The 17,169-nt window shown below is 42.9% G+C and overlaps 1 protein-coding gene and 1 long non-coding RNA gene across 6 annotated transcripts in view; one reads left to right on the forward strand and one right to left on the reverse strand.

The window, feature by feature from the left end:
- Window positions 1-10,187, forward strand: part of PSEN2 (presenilin 2) — an 18,592-nt gene extending 8,405 nt beyond the window's left edge. For 4 of the 5 annotated variants that reach the window (XM_057374886.1, XM_057374887.1, XM_057374888.1 and 1 more), the window contains exons 6-11: window positions 690-910; window positions 1,695-1,793; window positions 3,530-3,607; window positions 5,198-5,317; window positions 5,828-5,946; window positions 7,697-10,186. In XM_057374886.1, coding sequence (XP_057230869.1) covers window positions 690-910; window positions 1,695-1,793; window positions 3,530-3,607; window positions 5,198-5,317; window positions 5,828-5,946; window positions 7,697-7,852 — 793 coding nt within the window. In that variant the 3' untranslated portion in view covers window positions 7,853-10,186. Of the gene's footprint in view, window positions 1-689; window positions 911-1,694; window positions 1,794-3,529; window positions 3,608-5,197; window positions 5,318-5,827; window positions 5,947-7,696 lie in introns of all 5 variants that reach the window. The other variant, XM_057374889.1, reaches the window with a different exon arrangement.
- Window positions 5,941-16,141, reverse strand: LOC130578657 (uncharacterized). The gene is made up of 3 exons (XR_008965911.1): window positions 16,058-16,141; window positions 11,561-11,618; window positions 5,941-6,856 (listed from the first exon to the last, which is right to left on the reverse strand). It is a non-coding gene; the product is annotated as an uncharacterized LOC130578657 (long non-coding RNA).
- Window positions 16,142-17,169: the final 1,028 nt, after the last annotated feature.

A 17,169-nucleotide genomic window follows, 5' to 3' on the forward strand; every position in this document is an offset into this window, starting at 1 on the left:
TTTTTTTTTTTTTTTTTTAAAGTGGAAGATGACATCTTTAATAGTCAATGCCAGATTTCACAGTGTTTACTCTACAAAAATTGCTGGGAAGTGATACTGTGAGCATGAAATGAACAGGCTGAACCTTGTGGTACAGAGGCCCTGGATTAGGGGCTGGGAAGCATATGGAAAGGAACTTTAAGTCCTGAGTTGCTTCTCCTGCCTTTTTCTCAGACAACATTGTTTCAAGCTCATTCCCTTATTTCCCAGTTCAGGTGGAAGCAAACTTCTAACWTGTGGTGACATTTGTCAAGACCTTTCTTTTTTAACCATGAGCATGTTGTGATGGCACCTAGTGGGATAACATTTATATGACTTCTTTTCTGCAGACAATCATTTAGCCACAGGCCTATGTTSTTTTAAGATTTGAAATCCTGCTTGCTCAAAGCTTTGGATTCACTGTTGCATTCAGGACTAAGGCAGTGTAGTGTGGTGCTGGTCTGTAACACAGCACATCCATCTCATGCAGCAGGGTGCAGGAGAGCTCAGAGCAGCAAGTAGCCAAAGGGCAGGTTCCCCTTTCATGAGAGTTGCTCTGTTCTGCTTCCTCCTGGTGTTGCTGAGGGTTTGTTTGTTTAATTGGAGCCAGYAGGATGCTTTGCATGCCACTTGCTTTTATTGCTTAGCTGAATTTTCTTCTTGTATTCCAGTGAAGTRTTGAAGACGTACAATGTGGCCATGGATTACCCCACTCTGTTCATAGTCATCTGGAATTTTGGAGCTGTTGGAATGATTTGCATCCACTGGAAAGGTCCCTTGCAGCTCCAGCAAGCTTATCTCATTATGATCAGTGCTCTAATGGCATTGGTGTTCATTAAATATCTACCTGAGTGGTCAGCATGGGTGATTCTAGGTGCAATCTCCATCTATGGTAAGTCTGGGTTGTGACTTCCAAAGTGTGGCTCCTGGAGAGGTCACTCTGAGGCAATCTCAGGACTCTGTATGTTCTTCAAAAATAGGACTGTAGGGTGCTAAGAGCTTTAGACTTAGATGGGCAATTAAGTCGACTCCTCGTGTAGGCAGTGTACTCCTGTCAGGTCTTTCAAAATGGATCCCCAAGGCAGGGAAGGACCGAACCTTGCCTAGCTGCATGGTGGGGGTGGTTGGATTTTTATCCATAGCAGCCTGATAGTCTTGCAGGTTTTATTTACTGTTATCGAGAGATCATGGATTTTGGTGTGAGGTTTCAAGAACCTGCAGAACGAGAGGGAGGAGATCTGGTGAAGGAGGGAGGGAAAGCATGAGGTACTGGAGCAAAGGCCTTCATTCATGTGAAACATGGAGACAGTGTAAGCAGTGATGGATTGTGGAATGTGAACAAAGTACCCCCACTSCTCCTCTAATTAAATTTAACATCTCAGTGAAATGCTGCTGACTGCTTTCAAAGAACTCGTGGTATTCTCAAGGGGCTTTTTATAGGATTAGCACAGTGAAAACTCTTATTATATTAAGACTTGGAGATAGTATTTTAAGTGAACAACACTTTCAGGGACTAGAACAGCTAGAGTTAYGCAAAGTGGTGGGAAGTGCCATTCAGGAAATCATCTGGTTTATATGGATAGATGTRAATTTGAGGGGATAATGTCTTCTTAAAGATAAAGAATGTAAAATATGCATGACAGTTCAAGATGAGACTGGTCCTTTTCTTTCTGCAGATCTGATGGCTGTTCTCTGTCCCAAGGGGCCACTGAGAATGCTGGTAGAAACTGCACAGGAGAGAAATGAGCCCATTTTCCCTGCATTAATATATTCCTGTGAGTAAGATTAGWATGTTAATGTTTCTAGCCAGATTAAACTCTGTTAAAACAACTATTTCTGTGTCAAAGCAAGGAGCACTCTCATAACTGCTTTCTTGCCTTAAGAATGGTGCATATTTATGTTCTGGCACAGACCATTTGTAGAAGGCCTTCTTTATCAGTTACAATGGTGCTAACTCTAATTAGCCAAATGGAGCCCACATGTACCTTGTGAAGCYGAATGTTCAGAAGCAGATTTATCCTTTCATGGACATAGTGCAGAATATGCCTCCTTTTTTTTCTGCAAAGCCCTGTGTGAGGTGTGCAGTGTTTTTCAAGTTCTGTGATTAGGTGATGCTCACTCAATACACTTATTCCTCCCTTGTATTCTTTACAGACACACTTTACATTTGTGATGAGGCTGCATGCTTCCTGCAGCCCCCTCTTGCCCTCTGCACTGTACAGATGGCAGTGCTTACAAGGTATTTGCTTTACTGTTCATTGTTTGGCTCCTCACTGTGCAGAGGGCTCCATTCAGGTATTGCTCTGCAAACAGGATCAGTCATCTCTTAACCTTGGCTCTCTYGGGCTGTTTAACCACCATGGTCTCCCATGTGCTTAAGATCAAGATTGTTGGAAGGCAAGAGACTCAGCACTCATGGGGTCTGTACTCAAGTGCTTCATGGACCTCAGTGACTTTTTCATTACATCACTTTCAAGATGAAGGGTTATTTCCAAATGTTTGGATGCCTACAACCTGGCTGCTGTTTTTTGATTTTTTTTTTTCCAAGCATTTAATGTTGCATAAATGCTTTTATGTGTTCCAAGCAGTCTCTCAGTTGGCCTCAGCTGCCCTCCCTTTTACAGGAGATTCTGTTATACTGACCTGAGACAATCTAGAGGAAGTCTCTCACATGCTTCAGTTAACAAACAAGAGTTTCCCTAAAGGACAATGCAGTTCAGCAAAAAAAAAATACTGAACAAAAAGTTCTTGTGCCGAACATCAGTGTCTCCTTTGCGAGACCACATTTTGTGGCTCCCTCTAGATGCAAAAACATCACTGTGAAAAAGCAGGCACTGTGTTTGCCTTGGCTTATTTTATTTAGCTTCTATAAAAACAGGGAAAATGATGCACACTTAAATAAAAACTCATTTGAAACTAGTTCCCTTACACTGACTTCAGAATGGTTTGTATTCTTTTTTAATTTAGGGATCCATCCCAAGAATAAACCCCCAAACATMAGTTGCTATTGGAACCAAAACAGAAATAGCTAGTATTTTGACAGCATGGAACCAAAACAGGCCAGAGAGAAAACCTGCACTCTGACAACTCCTGTAATCCCTTGCTCGTGTGCTGTACCTTCAGCAGAACGAGTAAGCTGTGTTAGTTAACCTCTGGTTACTTTTGTATTACCATCATTCCCTGATAAATAGGTTTTTTTTTTTAAGATAAAAGCCATAAATCAAGAAAATAAAGGAGATGAGGACCCTGATTCTAGAATTTTGCTTTCTTTAATCCACAGAGAAGACTATATTGACTCTTAGCTATTTGTGCTCTGGAACTTTCTTAAAAACTGAATGGATGCACTGCCTTGGCTTTCTCCCACCTTGCCRTCTCAGTGCCTAGGGAAACCAAATGTTTTAAAAGCACTTACAGGGACAAGGGTTTGTATTTTTAGGTACAGCTAAATACTTAYTTCCTCTGAGCTACACTGGCCAATATTTTATGTAGGTGATTCCTTTTTTTCTTGCAGCTGCTATGATGTGGACAGTTGGAATGGCAAAGCCAGACACAGCAGCAAGAGGACCAAGTCAGCAGACATGGGATGCAGGTTTGTTTGCATGTCCCTCTTCCATACAGAGCACTGTCTTGAAGAAATAATGAATATGTKTGAAAGTAAACATAAGCCTGAATCGTGATGGCGGCTTTTTTTTCAGTGTTGTTACTTGCAGAACTCAGTGATGTTCAGAAACTTGCTGTTAGGACTGGCAGCAAAGATGACCAGACARAGTAGGAAGATCCAGTATTCAGGCCACTTTTATTTAAAAAAAAAACCCAACCAAACAACAAATCAAACAGAAGTGTTGTTCAACACACATCTTAGGTGTACTGAAGTCAAAGCTGAAAGTGGGTTGGGGGGGGTTATATTTTTCCTCACTGGGGATGATAAATTACAACACAGGCTGCTAAATATAATACTGATGAGCTGGTGAACTTCAGGGTGTTGCATTCAGACCAGTGCCRTGGAGCCAGGTGTATTTTTACCTCTCTGTAACTGCAATATGGCTCGCCCTGCTAAAGAAAGTAAATGTCTTTACCTTGGCTAAAGTCTTGTGTTAAGRCAGTTACCCACCAGCAGCTGTTTTGATCCGAGTTTACATTGTAGCTTGTTTTGCGGTAATTTGGGTGGCTTTGCTTTTATCTTCTTGAGATGCAAATTAAACTGCAATTTTAAGGTGATTGAGTAAAATCTTACTTGTGGTTTTGGGAGGATTTCCTCCCAAAAGTCCTGCTGCACTTCAGAGATGACAGTACCTTTTAATGTTAAAGCAATAAATGCTTTAACWTGCTGCTTATTTCAGGATGAAGCAGCTGACATACTAAGGAATGGCAGGGACACAATCCTGCTGTGAAACTGGGCACAGAGCAGGCACAGGCTACTTGCTGAGGGCTCAGAATGCCTCTGTGGAAGCTCTGAGCATCCCAGATCACAGCCTRCTTGCAGCTGCAGCAGTGCAACCTGTCAAACTGACGTGGACTGAACAATTTGTAGGAGCTTTTGAAAAAGAGCAACTGTCAGATATAGTCATATATCACAGATTGGCTGCTTCCAAAAGTACTGCCAAAGGSTCTGTCAGATGTGTTTTAACAGAGAGGGAAAAGAAGTTTAAATCTGTGAACAATGAAATGTGTCTGCTTTCTACATGTGAACAGTCAGCTCCAATGTCAGAGTGACTCAGGACTTCTCTCATAAATGGCAGTCCTCTTAATCATCCATTTTTGTATTATGACTAGTTAGGGAGTACCAGGGCACCTCCACCCCAAAAGGTRTAACACTGTGGGAATGCATATTAACTGTAGTTGGTTTTACTTGTCATTCTGGCATGTGCAGAGCAGTCTTAGGTCTGTGTACGTGCTCACTTAAAGCCTTTGAGCTCCTGGGTGGCTGCCAGAGAAGCTGTGAACTTGCACCCTTCCAACTGTTCCAAACAATAACGTGTTTCCCTCAAAGCCACTAAATGCCTCTGCTTCAACTGGTCCTGGTTGGTCACACCTCCAAGAAACAAAGGGCTTACCCAATGCAGGGCAGCTTCACAGGTGTGCATGTCATGCACTAAAACATGTTCTAAATGTACCTCATTTGTCTCATGTGTTTATTTTTTTTTGTAATCTGCTTTTGGCCTGTTTTTGTGGAACCAAGCTGAGGATGGGAGAGAACACCTCCAGAGCCCTTCACATGCAGAGTCTCAGATGTCAGAGAGGAGGAGTCCTGTTCCAAGCCGCCCAATCACTTCTTTAGAGGAGCTTGAGGAGGAGGAAAGTAAGGAAGGCTTTACACCTTGGTTTCAGTGTAGTCAGAGCCTGTCATTTTTACTCTTTGTGGTTAGCCCTCTGTTACCTAGTTTGGTCTAATCACAGTTAATTTGAAGAGTTGTGACTTGCTGAGCAATGAAGATTTTGAGTCTGACTGTGTATTACCTCTTGCTGCTGCAGAATGTTCTAGGATCGTGGTTCCAGTGACATCTGTTGGCTACATGAAGAACTTAAACAGTTCCTTCTTTCCTTAATTCCTGTCCCTCTCTGTCTCTGTGCTTCCTCTGCTGGTACATCTGTAAAGCAGCCCAGGGAAGCACTTCATGATGAAAGAGAACAAAAATAATTAGTGGGAGGAGGGGCTGCAAGTCTCAATCTCCTCAGGAATGTGTTGGTCCAGGTTGGTAGCCAGGACTCGGAACCTTCACCTGCTCCCCTGGGGATAAGAATTTGTTCAGGATGAAGCAAAACAGGAGGCTCAGAATTAACATTTRTTTTCTTTTTCTACTTCTTTCAGGAGGTGTGAAGCTGGGCCTTGGAGACTTCATATTTTACAGCGTGCTTGTTGGGAAAGCAGCTGCCACGGCTAGTGGAGACTGGAATACTACACTGGCCTGCTTTGTAGCCATTCTCATAGTAAGTGAGCAGCTTTTAAAAGCTCTTGCACCCTGCTCARCACAGAAGTGTTGCCAGAAGTAACAGCAGCTGAGCACAGCTAAATCAGTCCAATTAACATGCTAGGTATTTAGGAGTGCTCTGTCTGTAAAGACAGGCTTTAAAGAGCCACTGCAGCAGAGTGATACAGACTAATCAGAGCAGAGCCAAATGTGGAGATGGTGGGGGTGAAACAGCCCCAGGGAACTGCTGGTGTGTTTGCTTCAGCCCCAGGAGTCAACATTAGGAACTCCACACTGATTAGCAAGTGTAGTTGAAAAGKTCAACTCTTTTGTGCTAAGGGGAGCTGCTAGATAAGAGGATAAAGACCTATAATATTCTAGTATTTGCACTGGAAAAATGAAAAGGAAGGAGACTTATATCCATGGAAATTATCAGTACAAGTAGATGACTAACATATTCTTAATTGTTAAAGGAGTCAGTCCTGCCAGTCTAATGAACACACACTTAAGCTTCACCTGGATGGAAAATAATTACTATGCACTTGCTATTTACCTCGATATGCTCATGGAAACTCACCAGAAAGGAACAGCAGGATTTTTAGAATGTAAAATAAAATCAATTATTGTGTCCTTCTTGGGCCTTTCCARCTGCACAGGTCAGAGAAACCCATAGGATCACCAAACTCCATATGGTGCAGTCCARTATGGAGTCCCTTTGCTGGTGGAAATATTCTTGCTCATCTGTCTTGGGAGGCCAAATGCCCCATTCTGTGTCTTTYATGGTGTTGTTAAAAGTTGTTCCATCTCCTTTTGCAGTTTCATAGTCTTGCTGCTATGTGGCTTTTTTGGTTCCCAAAAATGTCCCTCCAGTTTCCCAGCAGTGAGCACATCTTTGAAGGGAGATGTGACCTAAAGAGCAGGTGTAGACCCTGAGAGAATAAGAACAGAACTACAGGCTCASGTGGATTGTGAACAAATTTGCAGTCTAGAAACACTGATTAAAAAAAATAAATTAAAAGATCCTGTCTGCTGATCTTAAGCTATGGATATTTTTGGAGCCTAGTGTCTTTGAAGTTTTGTCATCATGGTGGAATTAAAAAGGCTCTGATGAGAGTAGGAATTAGTATGTAAAGATATTTAGCCATAGCATCTACCCAGAATATACAACAGCTTTCTCACATGCTTCAAGAAGCAGATCCTGGCCTGCTACCCAGATAAAAACTGAACTCACCCATTGGATAGTAAGCAATCCAGCAAAAAAAAAACCAGCACTGGATATTTGATTTTGTTTTGTTTTTCTTTGGTTTTTTTTACTCTTAAGGGACCTTGTAAACTGCRAATATAAGCACATCCTGCTGTGTATAAGAGACCTTCAGTGGAACTCCTGTCTGTGCAATTCACCAGGATTTAAGTGCTTTTGTCTATTGGATCAGTACTTCGTTCTATGCCACTCATTCACAATGGACAGAACAAAGAGTAAATAACCTGTAAAGAAGTTAACCTCTCGGGGCCAGTTGTACCTCTGCATTAGCTGTTTATACCACTTTCTCAGCAGAGAGCTGTGCTCAGGATTGCTGAGGAAAAACCTGGCCACCTTGTGTGGAAGRTGAAGCTGTGGGCAAATACTGTGCTGCTGGGAGCTCAGGCTGGCTTCAGTGCTCTACACAGCATACAGATAATTATCTGTATATTGGTTTGTTGGTGACAGATGTATTTCCTGTTGTCATACCATTACCTCCTTGTGTTTTTTATTCTCTTCTCTATGACAGGGTTTATGCCTAACACTTTTACTACTGGCTGTTTTTAAGAAAGCACTGCCTGCTCTTCCTATCTCCATCACCTTTGGCTTGATCTTCTACTTCTCGACAGACAACCTTGTGCGACCGTTCATGGACACCCTGGCCTCCCACCAGCTGTATATTTAGAAGAAGTGGGAGTTAGAGGATTCTTTTTCAAGCTTTGCTGTGAAGTATGGTACAATGTTTGGAATAGATTATAAAGTTTTTACACTTAGTGCCATATATTTGTAAGGAAAACACTAATTCTGTGACATGCTGTGTACTAAAAATCTAATAGTTATATGTTGAACTGAGATTTTTCACAGGACTCTTGGTGAAAAGCCTGGCTCCTTGCTGATGTCAGAGTGTTACTCTTACCTTATTCGATGTGCACAGTGGCTGTTGCAAGCACAGAAACTTGCAAGTGACAGGGAACATTGGAGAGGTGAGGGGTCTGATCTTTCAGGAGCTAAGGTGTTTTAGCCCTGGAATTGCAGTTAACTTTAACAGTACTCTAGAATTTCTAAGTCTTCACATCTTTGCAGTGTTGTGCAAACACAAGGTGCAAGTGATTGGARTAGCACAGCAGGCAGCATGCACAGAGCAGTACATGAGTGTTAGAGAAGTGAGGCTGAGCTTCCTAYGCTGGCTGCTGTGCACACAGCATCTGTTGAAATTGCCCCAAAGGCCTCTTTATTCTGACCTTAGTTAGCCATAGTGAGCTATGAGAGATCTAGATAGGATGTTGGGATGCTTGGGATAGGATGGCTTGTTGCTTGTTGGGATAGGATGTTGGGATCTAGATAGTGGTGGGATGCTTGAACATGGGGCTCCTGGCTCTGATCACATTCCCCACTGCAGCAAGAAGCTGATGAAGGCAGGGCTGCTCCTTCCAGTGCATCAGATCCTCAGCATGCAARAACAGATACTGCTCTCTCCTCCCAGTGTTGTAGTTTTTTGGAAATATTTTTCTGGGTCCATACTACAATCTTGAAATGACCCTAAGGTGAAACCGACTGAACAACTCCAGTAAATYAGACCTGTAACTTACTGTGTGTGTTTCTGGTCTCATTTCTGTGYATTGCTGTAACTACTCTAAAGGAGGATTTACCTTCCCTTTATGAAGAGGTCCTCTCTTACACTGACTGAGACTTGGTTTACCTAGGTTTTTGTACTGTTAAAAGATTATTTTTTTAATTATGAATTTTAAAATAGCTATTTACTGTCAAAGGGACTCTTTTGGTAATACTCAGTCATAGTTTGTATCAAAATATTAAGGTGCAAACTTTCGTCTGTTACATTACTTCTAGGAATAGCTCCACACACTCAAGTGAGTTCATTAGGAAAATCACAGTGCTTGATGTCAGTAAAAAATATATAGGACAGACTGAACCTTTATGTTTTCTTCACCTTTGAAAATAATTTTATTTCTATTGTTTTGAGTCAGTTTTTCAATAGTAGCCAAAGTTCTGTGATTTTTTTTTTTTTTTGCGTCTTACTCAGATAAGCTCAGTTTTCTTTGACAGCTGATCAGTGTCAATAAATGTAACGTTATGCGAGATTTTGTGAATACTGAAAGACACAGAATTTAATTTCTGGAAATACTGKTTAGCTAAGGCTTTGAATTACACATTTTTAATGCAGTGCTTTTTCCAGCAGAGCTGTTCAAACTCATCTGCTTTGATATTTAACGAGGACATGATGCAGGTGATTCAGACTAATTTGTAAAAATTGCATAAAGGTTTTTATGAGGTGTGTGTGTGTGCGGTGTGTGTGTGTGTGTGTGTGAGTCTGGACAAGACAATAATTCTTGCTCTTTGTTAGTTTTCCATCCTCATTTCTCACATTTGTATGTAACAGCTGCAGACAGAGTTAACTATTACTAAAAGGTATTTCCTTTGGAAATGTAAATCAGTAGAGCTTTGTTTGCTGATCTTTATGGTTTATGTGAGAGTTGCTTTTTCTATTTGTTTGTGTTTGTTCCTTTTAACTAAAATGGTTATGGGACCAAATTGGACTTAGAATCACTGGCAAACATGATTTTACTTTTTGCATTGCGTGGTGTAGAGAGGATGTGAATTATTTGTATATCCTGAAAGAAGAATCCTGCTTGGCTTATCAGGGTTGTAGCATATTGTTAAAAACTATTCTATGAAAGCAGAAYTGACACTTGAAGGAAACTGGGAGGGGAACCTTCACATATTGAAGGGTCACCACTGGTTTTCTGCAGATACCTGCTTGCCAAAGACTGGCCTTCCACTGAGTAATTCTGCAGAACTTAGAAAAATTGTAATTTAAAACTGAGCAAGAGATTCTGTCAGTGCAACAGAATGTATTGTCCTGGTGAGTGATAGGAGTGTATCATGGACATACCGGAGTGGTTATAATTGTGTAAAAGTTCATATGTATTTACTACAAATATATATGTGTTTGTGTGTGCACATACACACAGACATGCAAATTTTAAAATTACACGGAGTGATTTCTCATTTCTTTGAACATTTTTACTCGTGCATGAAATGAAGTTTTGTTCATGATGTTAATGTGCAGCATGACCTAAAATGTGAAATGCAGAGGTCAGGATTCATTCTACTCATAGCTGGCTACTACATGAGATACTGACTCAGTTACCTGGCTGCTTGAGTGAGCAAAGCATTTGTCTGCCTAATGTGTTCATTCACCTTGTTTCAACTTGCTGCATGCTCTGAAGAAATCCTACTGCTCCCACTGATGTGCATCCCTGAAACAGCACAGCTGCCAGGTAAGCTGGGGTGACACCCTGCTTGATGCTGGTGTCACTCAGCAGTCTGAAGTYCTATAGGAGRTGCCACATGTTAACATTTTCCTGCWTGATCCTGGTCACACTTACTCYTCYTCTCCAGTCTGAAATGARTCYTTCATTGCATCTAGTCTCAAGTGTAGCTTGGACATACATCAGTCTTTACGATCCAAGACTGAAGCCAAGTCCATGAACAAAAATGCAGTGGTGATCCTGCCTAATGCAACCTCCCAGTGRAATTTTTCATTGGTGGGATGTGTGGGGTTGTTCTGTTTAAAGTGTCTGCTGCATGTCAAAGACTGGAGATGAGCTCTGCCCTCAGAGGGTGCCCAAGAAGCAGCACAGTCAAAATGAAAAAAACTGAATCAGGGTAGTCCTTGCAGAACCACAGCTTTCATTTGATACCCATGGTCTCATTCATAAAACCTGACTTCAGGCTCTTTGTTCTTGCCTTCATAGGTACTTCCAGTTAGTCACAATGTGTTTGCTTTCCTCTTCCTTGTGACTSAAACTGGGTATTGGTTTAAAATGAATGTATAGTTATTTTTCTTTGTTGTTTCCCTCAGTCCCTGATAGYCGTTTCTGCATTACAGATGCTCCTTGGCAGCCACGCGAGGGCAGTAAGTCTATGTGCAGAAGTACCAGCCATTTTAAAGTACTCTGCACGTGCTCCTTGTTTTTCAGAGAGGCTGAAGGCTGTGGAGCCTCATTCATGGCAGGAATGAAAAAAAAAAAGCATGCATCCCACACCCCAGCATAGCTGCAGTTTTGGCCCAGCATGGGAGAGACTTTCAGGGAGAACAAGCTCAGCCTGTACCAGAATTCATTTAAAGCCAGCTGGTTTCAGTGTGATGCCATGTTCAGCACTGCAGCCCTGGGTGAGATGCTGCTGCTACATTGCACACTCTATTTTGTTTGGGTTTTCCCTTCTCTTTTTTAATGAAGCATCCAGCCCTAGTTTCATTCCTCCAAGCCCCAAGTGTAAGTCGGGCTCCTCCAGACATCACWAAATTCAATTTATTAGATAAATAAAGAGTTCTTCTGAGCATGTTCAAGAAAGGGATAATTACACTTACTGATTTGTCATTCTTCTCACTTCCAGTCTCCTGTTCTATCCCAGCAGGTCTTGCCAATCTCGGGCAAAAAAGAGCACACAGCTGTTATTCCAACTCTTGGCACTGGGAAATCTAGGCACAAGCTAGATAATACTGGATGGGGCCTTGAGTAACATGGTCTAATGGAAGATRTCCCTGCCTATGGCAGTGGGGTTGGAACTAGATGGTTTTTAARGTTCCYTTCAATCCAAASCATTCTATGATTCTCTATTGTTTGTGCCCTCAGGAGGACCAAGGGGTATTTAATTTACTTGAACTCAGTCATTTTATAAGAAAGCAGCCTGGAGAGATGTGGTATCTTTGCCAGTTCTCCTATCACACTGTTCGTATTCCCCCTCACACACTGCTGCATTCCTTGTTGAATTCATCCTTGCTTCCCTGCCCTCAGTAAGRTAAAGTGATGTGAGCTGTTCCCATTCTACAAGTGGGAAACAAAGCAAGAGAGTAAATCACAGAATSAAAGAATTGTTTGGGTGGGAAGGGACCTTAAAGATCATCTAGTGTCAACTCCCTATCACGGGTGGGGACACCTTCCATTAGACCAGGTTGCTCTATCCAGCCTGGCCTTGAACACTTCCAGGGACATCCACAACTTCTCTGGGCAACCTGTGCCAGTGTCTTACCACCCTCACAGTAAATAATTTCTTCCTAATACCTAATCTAAACTTACTCTCTTTCAGTTTAAATCCATCCCCCCTTGTCCAATCTATGTGCCTCCCTCTTTCTTTTGGGCTCCCCTCAGGTACTGGAAGGCCACATGACCATACTGGGTTTAAACTTGGTTAAATCCAAGTTTAACCTTGTATAAGGAAGWTCTGTCCACATCAGATCAGGGCATCCAACACCATCACACAAATCACTTTTTTTTTTAACATACTGCTTTGCTGCAGGTTTGCTATTACCCATCTATGTCACTCTAAATGCAAGACATTAGCCCTGAACACTGAAGGAGTTAAGTAAATGTGAACCATTAATCTTCTTCATACAACACATTTGATAGGGCCCAAGAGCACAAKCTGGGAGGTGCCAGTGCTCAGCACTATTTGTGGCTCATGATTATAAAGATATAAATAAGCAGAGACTTTGAAGTGGAACTAGCTAAACTCCTAGATATAGAAACCTGAGGCAGGTACAGGGCCAAGTAGTTGGAATGGAAGTTTTCCAAAACTGGGAACTGTTTGAGCCCTATCAAATGCAGCCTGAGGTAAGTGACAGCTCCCAWGGCCAATTTGGGATTAGATCTATGCAGAAATAAATGCCAGGAATCCTGGCACTCCTGAACTTGCCTTGCAGAAGTGGGTGRAGTAGAAAAAGCATTAGGCCTATTTTCTCCTGGATCATTGGTTTCTATGATTTCAAGGAGATTTTGCTAATCCCGGTACAAAATAGGAGACTCACAGCTGACTTGCCTTTAAGCAGACCAGGAACAATGTATAAAATGAGAACATGTGTAGGAAATGGATCCAACCTTTTTAACTTCTGCYGTGCCATCTTCAGTCTTCACAAAGCTTAATACAAGCAGTTAAAATTCTCCCTGATCTCATGGAGCTGCAYCTATGTATGAAAGAATATGAGCCTKCCTTCAAAACTGGTGTAAGGCAAGTGAGATCCCTGGAGCTGAAGGTAGRTATTCAGGATTATTTTTAAAGCTACCTAGCCTGTGTACCAACAGATAATTAGTAGCAATAAAATGCCAGTAGCATTAATAGAACTGTTCTAAACAGGAACGTCATTCTTTCATCAAGCCAAAAAAGACATGCCCTCTCTTTAAGCCCCTAGCAAATACAGTCTTTATGATATTCTGGGATGTTCAGATTTGAGCAATTTTTGTTCTCCAGCTATTGTGCTAAGATTGTTCCTGAGTGTTCTGTTAAAGTTTCAAGAGGTATGAAAATGATTTCACTTTCTTCTTTATGAAGGAAACCTCCCCTTGATATCTGTCCCCGTGTGATTTGGGTGGGCAAGCAAGAATGAAATGGCAAACACACCAAATTATTTCAGACAACTCATCATGCTGCCAATTCAGACTCCAGAATGTGCAGAAAAGTAATGGGGAATGGGGTTCCAGAAAATGKGTTTGCCCATAGAGACTCTGAGCCGTGGCAGCTCAGCCACAGGGAGAATAGAAGGCTTGAATAAACAAAACACCCCAGTGACATGAGCTAGGTTTACAGAAGAGGAGTGGGGTGCTGGCTTCTCTAGGCAGGCTTGTTATGACAGTGCAGCTACAGCTTTGGGGACTTAAATGGGACAGGAAAATGAGGGCTTCACAGGGGACATAAAACAATACCAAAAGCATTTAGGTTTGTAAAAGGTTTAAGGCACCTTCTCTGCTATTGTGGTGTGTACATGCTATGTACCACTGTCGTGAAATAGGAGTGCTGCTGCAGAGCAGAGCAGTGAGAACATCTGTATTTCTGGAAAGRAATCACATTTCCTTGCTGGGAAGGCAGGCCAGCAGCTAAACTGAAGCCACAGTTGTTCACACAGTTGTTCACACACAAGCCACAGCAGTGCATGGAGTGGATGGTGCAGGGTGTAGTCACTGTCCAGGATGCAATCAGCTGTACCTGGTGGGACTGCTGAAGGAAGGGGTCATCTTTGTGCTCAGACCTTGGGCTCCTCCACGCTAGAAATCTCGGAAGAGTCTGGGAGTTGATGGGAGAGTGAAACTTCAGTGCTGATTCTCAGCACTGCCATGCCTGAAGGCAAACCCTTTTCCCTGCACACTGGCACAGAGCACATGGAAAYTGCTCTGCTGTGTTTCCACTGAGGCTTTCCAAATGCTTCTTTAGGCATCAGAAGCATGACAGAGCAGAATGCCATTAGCCCTGTTTTACACATARGAGTTGAATAATTTGCTCAGGGTCAAATGAGGGGCTTAACCTGGATGTCTGGAGCATCTCTCAATCAGTCATTCCTTCCAGAGGCTCGTTAATTGCTGGTGTCCTCCTTTTAGTGGCACTTGGATACGTGTCAGTCAGGATGTTCTGCCACCAGTYGGTCTCTCCCTGTCCAGGCATGCAGACACAGATGTAGATAGATAGGGCAAGGTGGCTCACTGCTCTCCAGCTCTGTGAGACRTGGCAATGCTGTGCCAAAAGCTGGAGGCAATGGCTGAGTTTGGCAGCACACTTTGCCATTAACCAGCAGAACTATGATGATTTATGATCATGTGTTAATTCTTAGTTCCAGTAAAGTGYTCAGAAATAACCCCATTTGTCCCATGTTCTCTGGCTCCAGCCTGCCTTCCCATTTAGAAGAACTCTGCCCAAACTATTCTGATAACCCTTCTGTCCTTGGCAAAAGGCTTTTCAGTGGCTAAATRCAGGCAAGGAACTTGCTTCTATTTGCCTAGCTTCAAAATAAACCCTGTGTTTGCACAGAGGGTGAATGGCTTTGCCAGTTGCCGTATGCAAAGGGAATCCTGGCTGGAAACTACAAGGAGCTGRGCCTTTGTCCATGCAGGATTGGTTGAGGTACATGTAAACAATCAGGTGYCAAGGGCAGAGAGCAAAACACCTAACTATGCAAGTAAAAGCAATTTACAATGAGTAGAAACAACTGATCTGTCCAGCCCAGACAAAGAAGAATTACAGATTGAATAATGTTTAACTGAGTCAAACAGCGAAACAGAAATGCCATATTCTTCAGGCACACAGCTGCTAATGAAGCTACTGCRCTCTTCATCTCATTGAAAATGGCTTGGCTCCGTAAAAAGCCATAAAACTGTTATGCAACACAATCTGAACTGCCAAGTACAATCTTGTGAATGTTTTACTACGAGGCAGGGGCAACAGTCCTTGCCCTGCACTGTCCCAAACACTACCCACAGATAAGGACTGGTATTCCTTTCTTCCATTTAGTGCTTGAATCTGCAGCCTCTTCACCTGGCACTGTCCCTCTCTTAATGTACACCACCCTGACGGGCTCGTCTCAATTTCCAAAGCACCCAGTACCCACTTGGCACTCATGTGGTGAAGTTTGGAGGAGAGGTGGGTGGCATGAGGCACAGCCACGCCTGGCGTGGTGGTGGTGTGTTTGTGGTGTGCTGCACAGCCCTTTCTGGCAGTCTCCTGTCACTGAGGAACATGGTGTAAGTTAGGCTTGTTGTAGCTTGTTACCACCTCACCCTGACAGTAGCACCTAGTTTTGTGTTCTTTCATCATCTAAGGAGAGAAAAAAATCCATGTACCTAGATGCAAATTTCCAGTTGTGAGAACACAATTGCAAACCTTCTCTTTCCCTGGCTGGAGAGAAAATCATGTTATCCAGCATGGTGAGCATGTGTGTGAGGGTGGAGGGCAGGAGCAAACCCTGGTAAATGAATGATAATGAGGCTGTGATCTGCCTCACATCCCAGAGAAGAGAAATCCAGGAGCATACTGTTTAAAATGCCTGAAAAGTAGAATTGTTATCTTTTAGAGATAATTCTGGCATTGTTGTGCCTGCGCCCACCTTCTGTTAGAGTTCAGTCCTGTACAGACAMTGCCCTGGAGCTGTAGAGAGTGAGCCACAACAACCCTGTCCAGAACCACTGCAGCCTGTTSAGAACAGATAAAAGCAGGAGAAAAGAAATGACTGGGTCCTAAGCCTTGCTACAAATGCTACCAAAGGGCCTCCCAGGCTGTTCCCTGTGGACCCATGGAGATAATAAATCACCTCAGTGGTTTGACATCATTCATCCTTCCTTCCCAAAAGTAGCCCCTTTCTGGGTGATATGAAAAGGAGGGAGGTGTGAGCAGGAGCACACAGAGGGAAGGCCAAACATGGGCAAAGGGAAGGATTTTGTGTCTTCTTCACCCTCCTCTTTTTTTCATTTAGGGAACAAAACAGCCCTTTAGGAGTCCCGTCTCCTCCACAGAACCTGACAGACACCTCTGCCCACCTCCTCCCAGGGGTCTCAGAGCCCTCCAGCAGCCCCACTGGCATTCYCTGCCCTCTCCAGCTGTGCAAAATAAGGCTGCTCACTGAAAGCTCCAGAAGGAAAATAGGGGTGGGAATCGTGAAATTTCCCTCCGGTCACTAATGACASAACCCAAAGAAATGGCCTGAAGTTRTGCCAGAAGAAGCTTAGGTAAGATAATAGGAAAAGATTCTTCAGCCAGAGGGTGGTTGGGCACTGGAACAGGCTCCMCAGGGCAGTGGTCACAGCACCAAGCCTGACAAAGTCCAAGAGAAGTCTGTCAGTGCTCTCAGGAACAWGGKGTGATTCATGGGGTGACCTGCGCAGGGCCAGGAGTTGGACTCAATGATCCTTGTGGGTCCCTTCCAGCTCAGCATATTCTATGATTCCATGAGATACCTGTCCTGCTCCTTGCAATATTGTCTTCCTCTTGGACAGAAAATATTCATCTTGAGAACTGCCACACCACCTCCTTCTGACAGCACTAAATCATCTTAAAAATAAAGTGCTAATTGAAATGGCATGTTGTGTCTGTCCCTTGGCAGTGAGGGGAGAGGGGAAAAAGGAAGGACAATGAGTGCCTGAATGTTTTGGGATGAAAATACACAGTTCAGAAATCAAAGCAGTACTAAGCTTAACAAAAAGAGCTCATCATTTGGATCCT

Source organism: Malurus melanocephalus, unplaced genomic scaffold (genome assembly GCF_030028575.1).
Source record: "Malurus melanocephalus ecotype Western Australia unplaced genomic scaffold, MMel_1.1 scaffold_235, whole genome shotgun sequence".
Taxonomy (NCBI): domain Eukaryota; kingdom Metazoa; phylum Chordata; class Aves; order Passeriformes; family Maluridae; genus Malurus; species Malurus melanocephalus.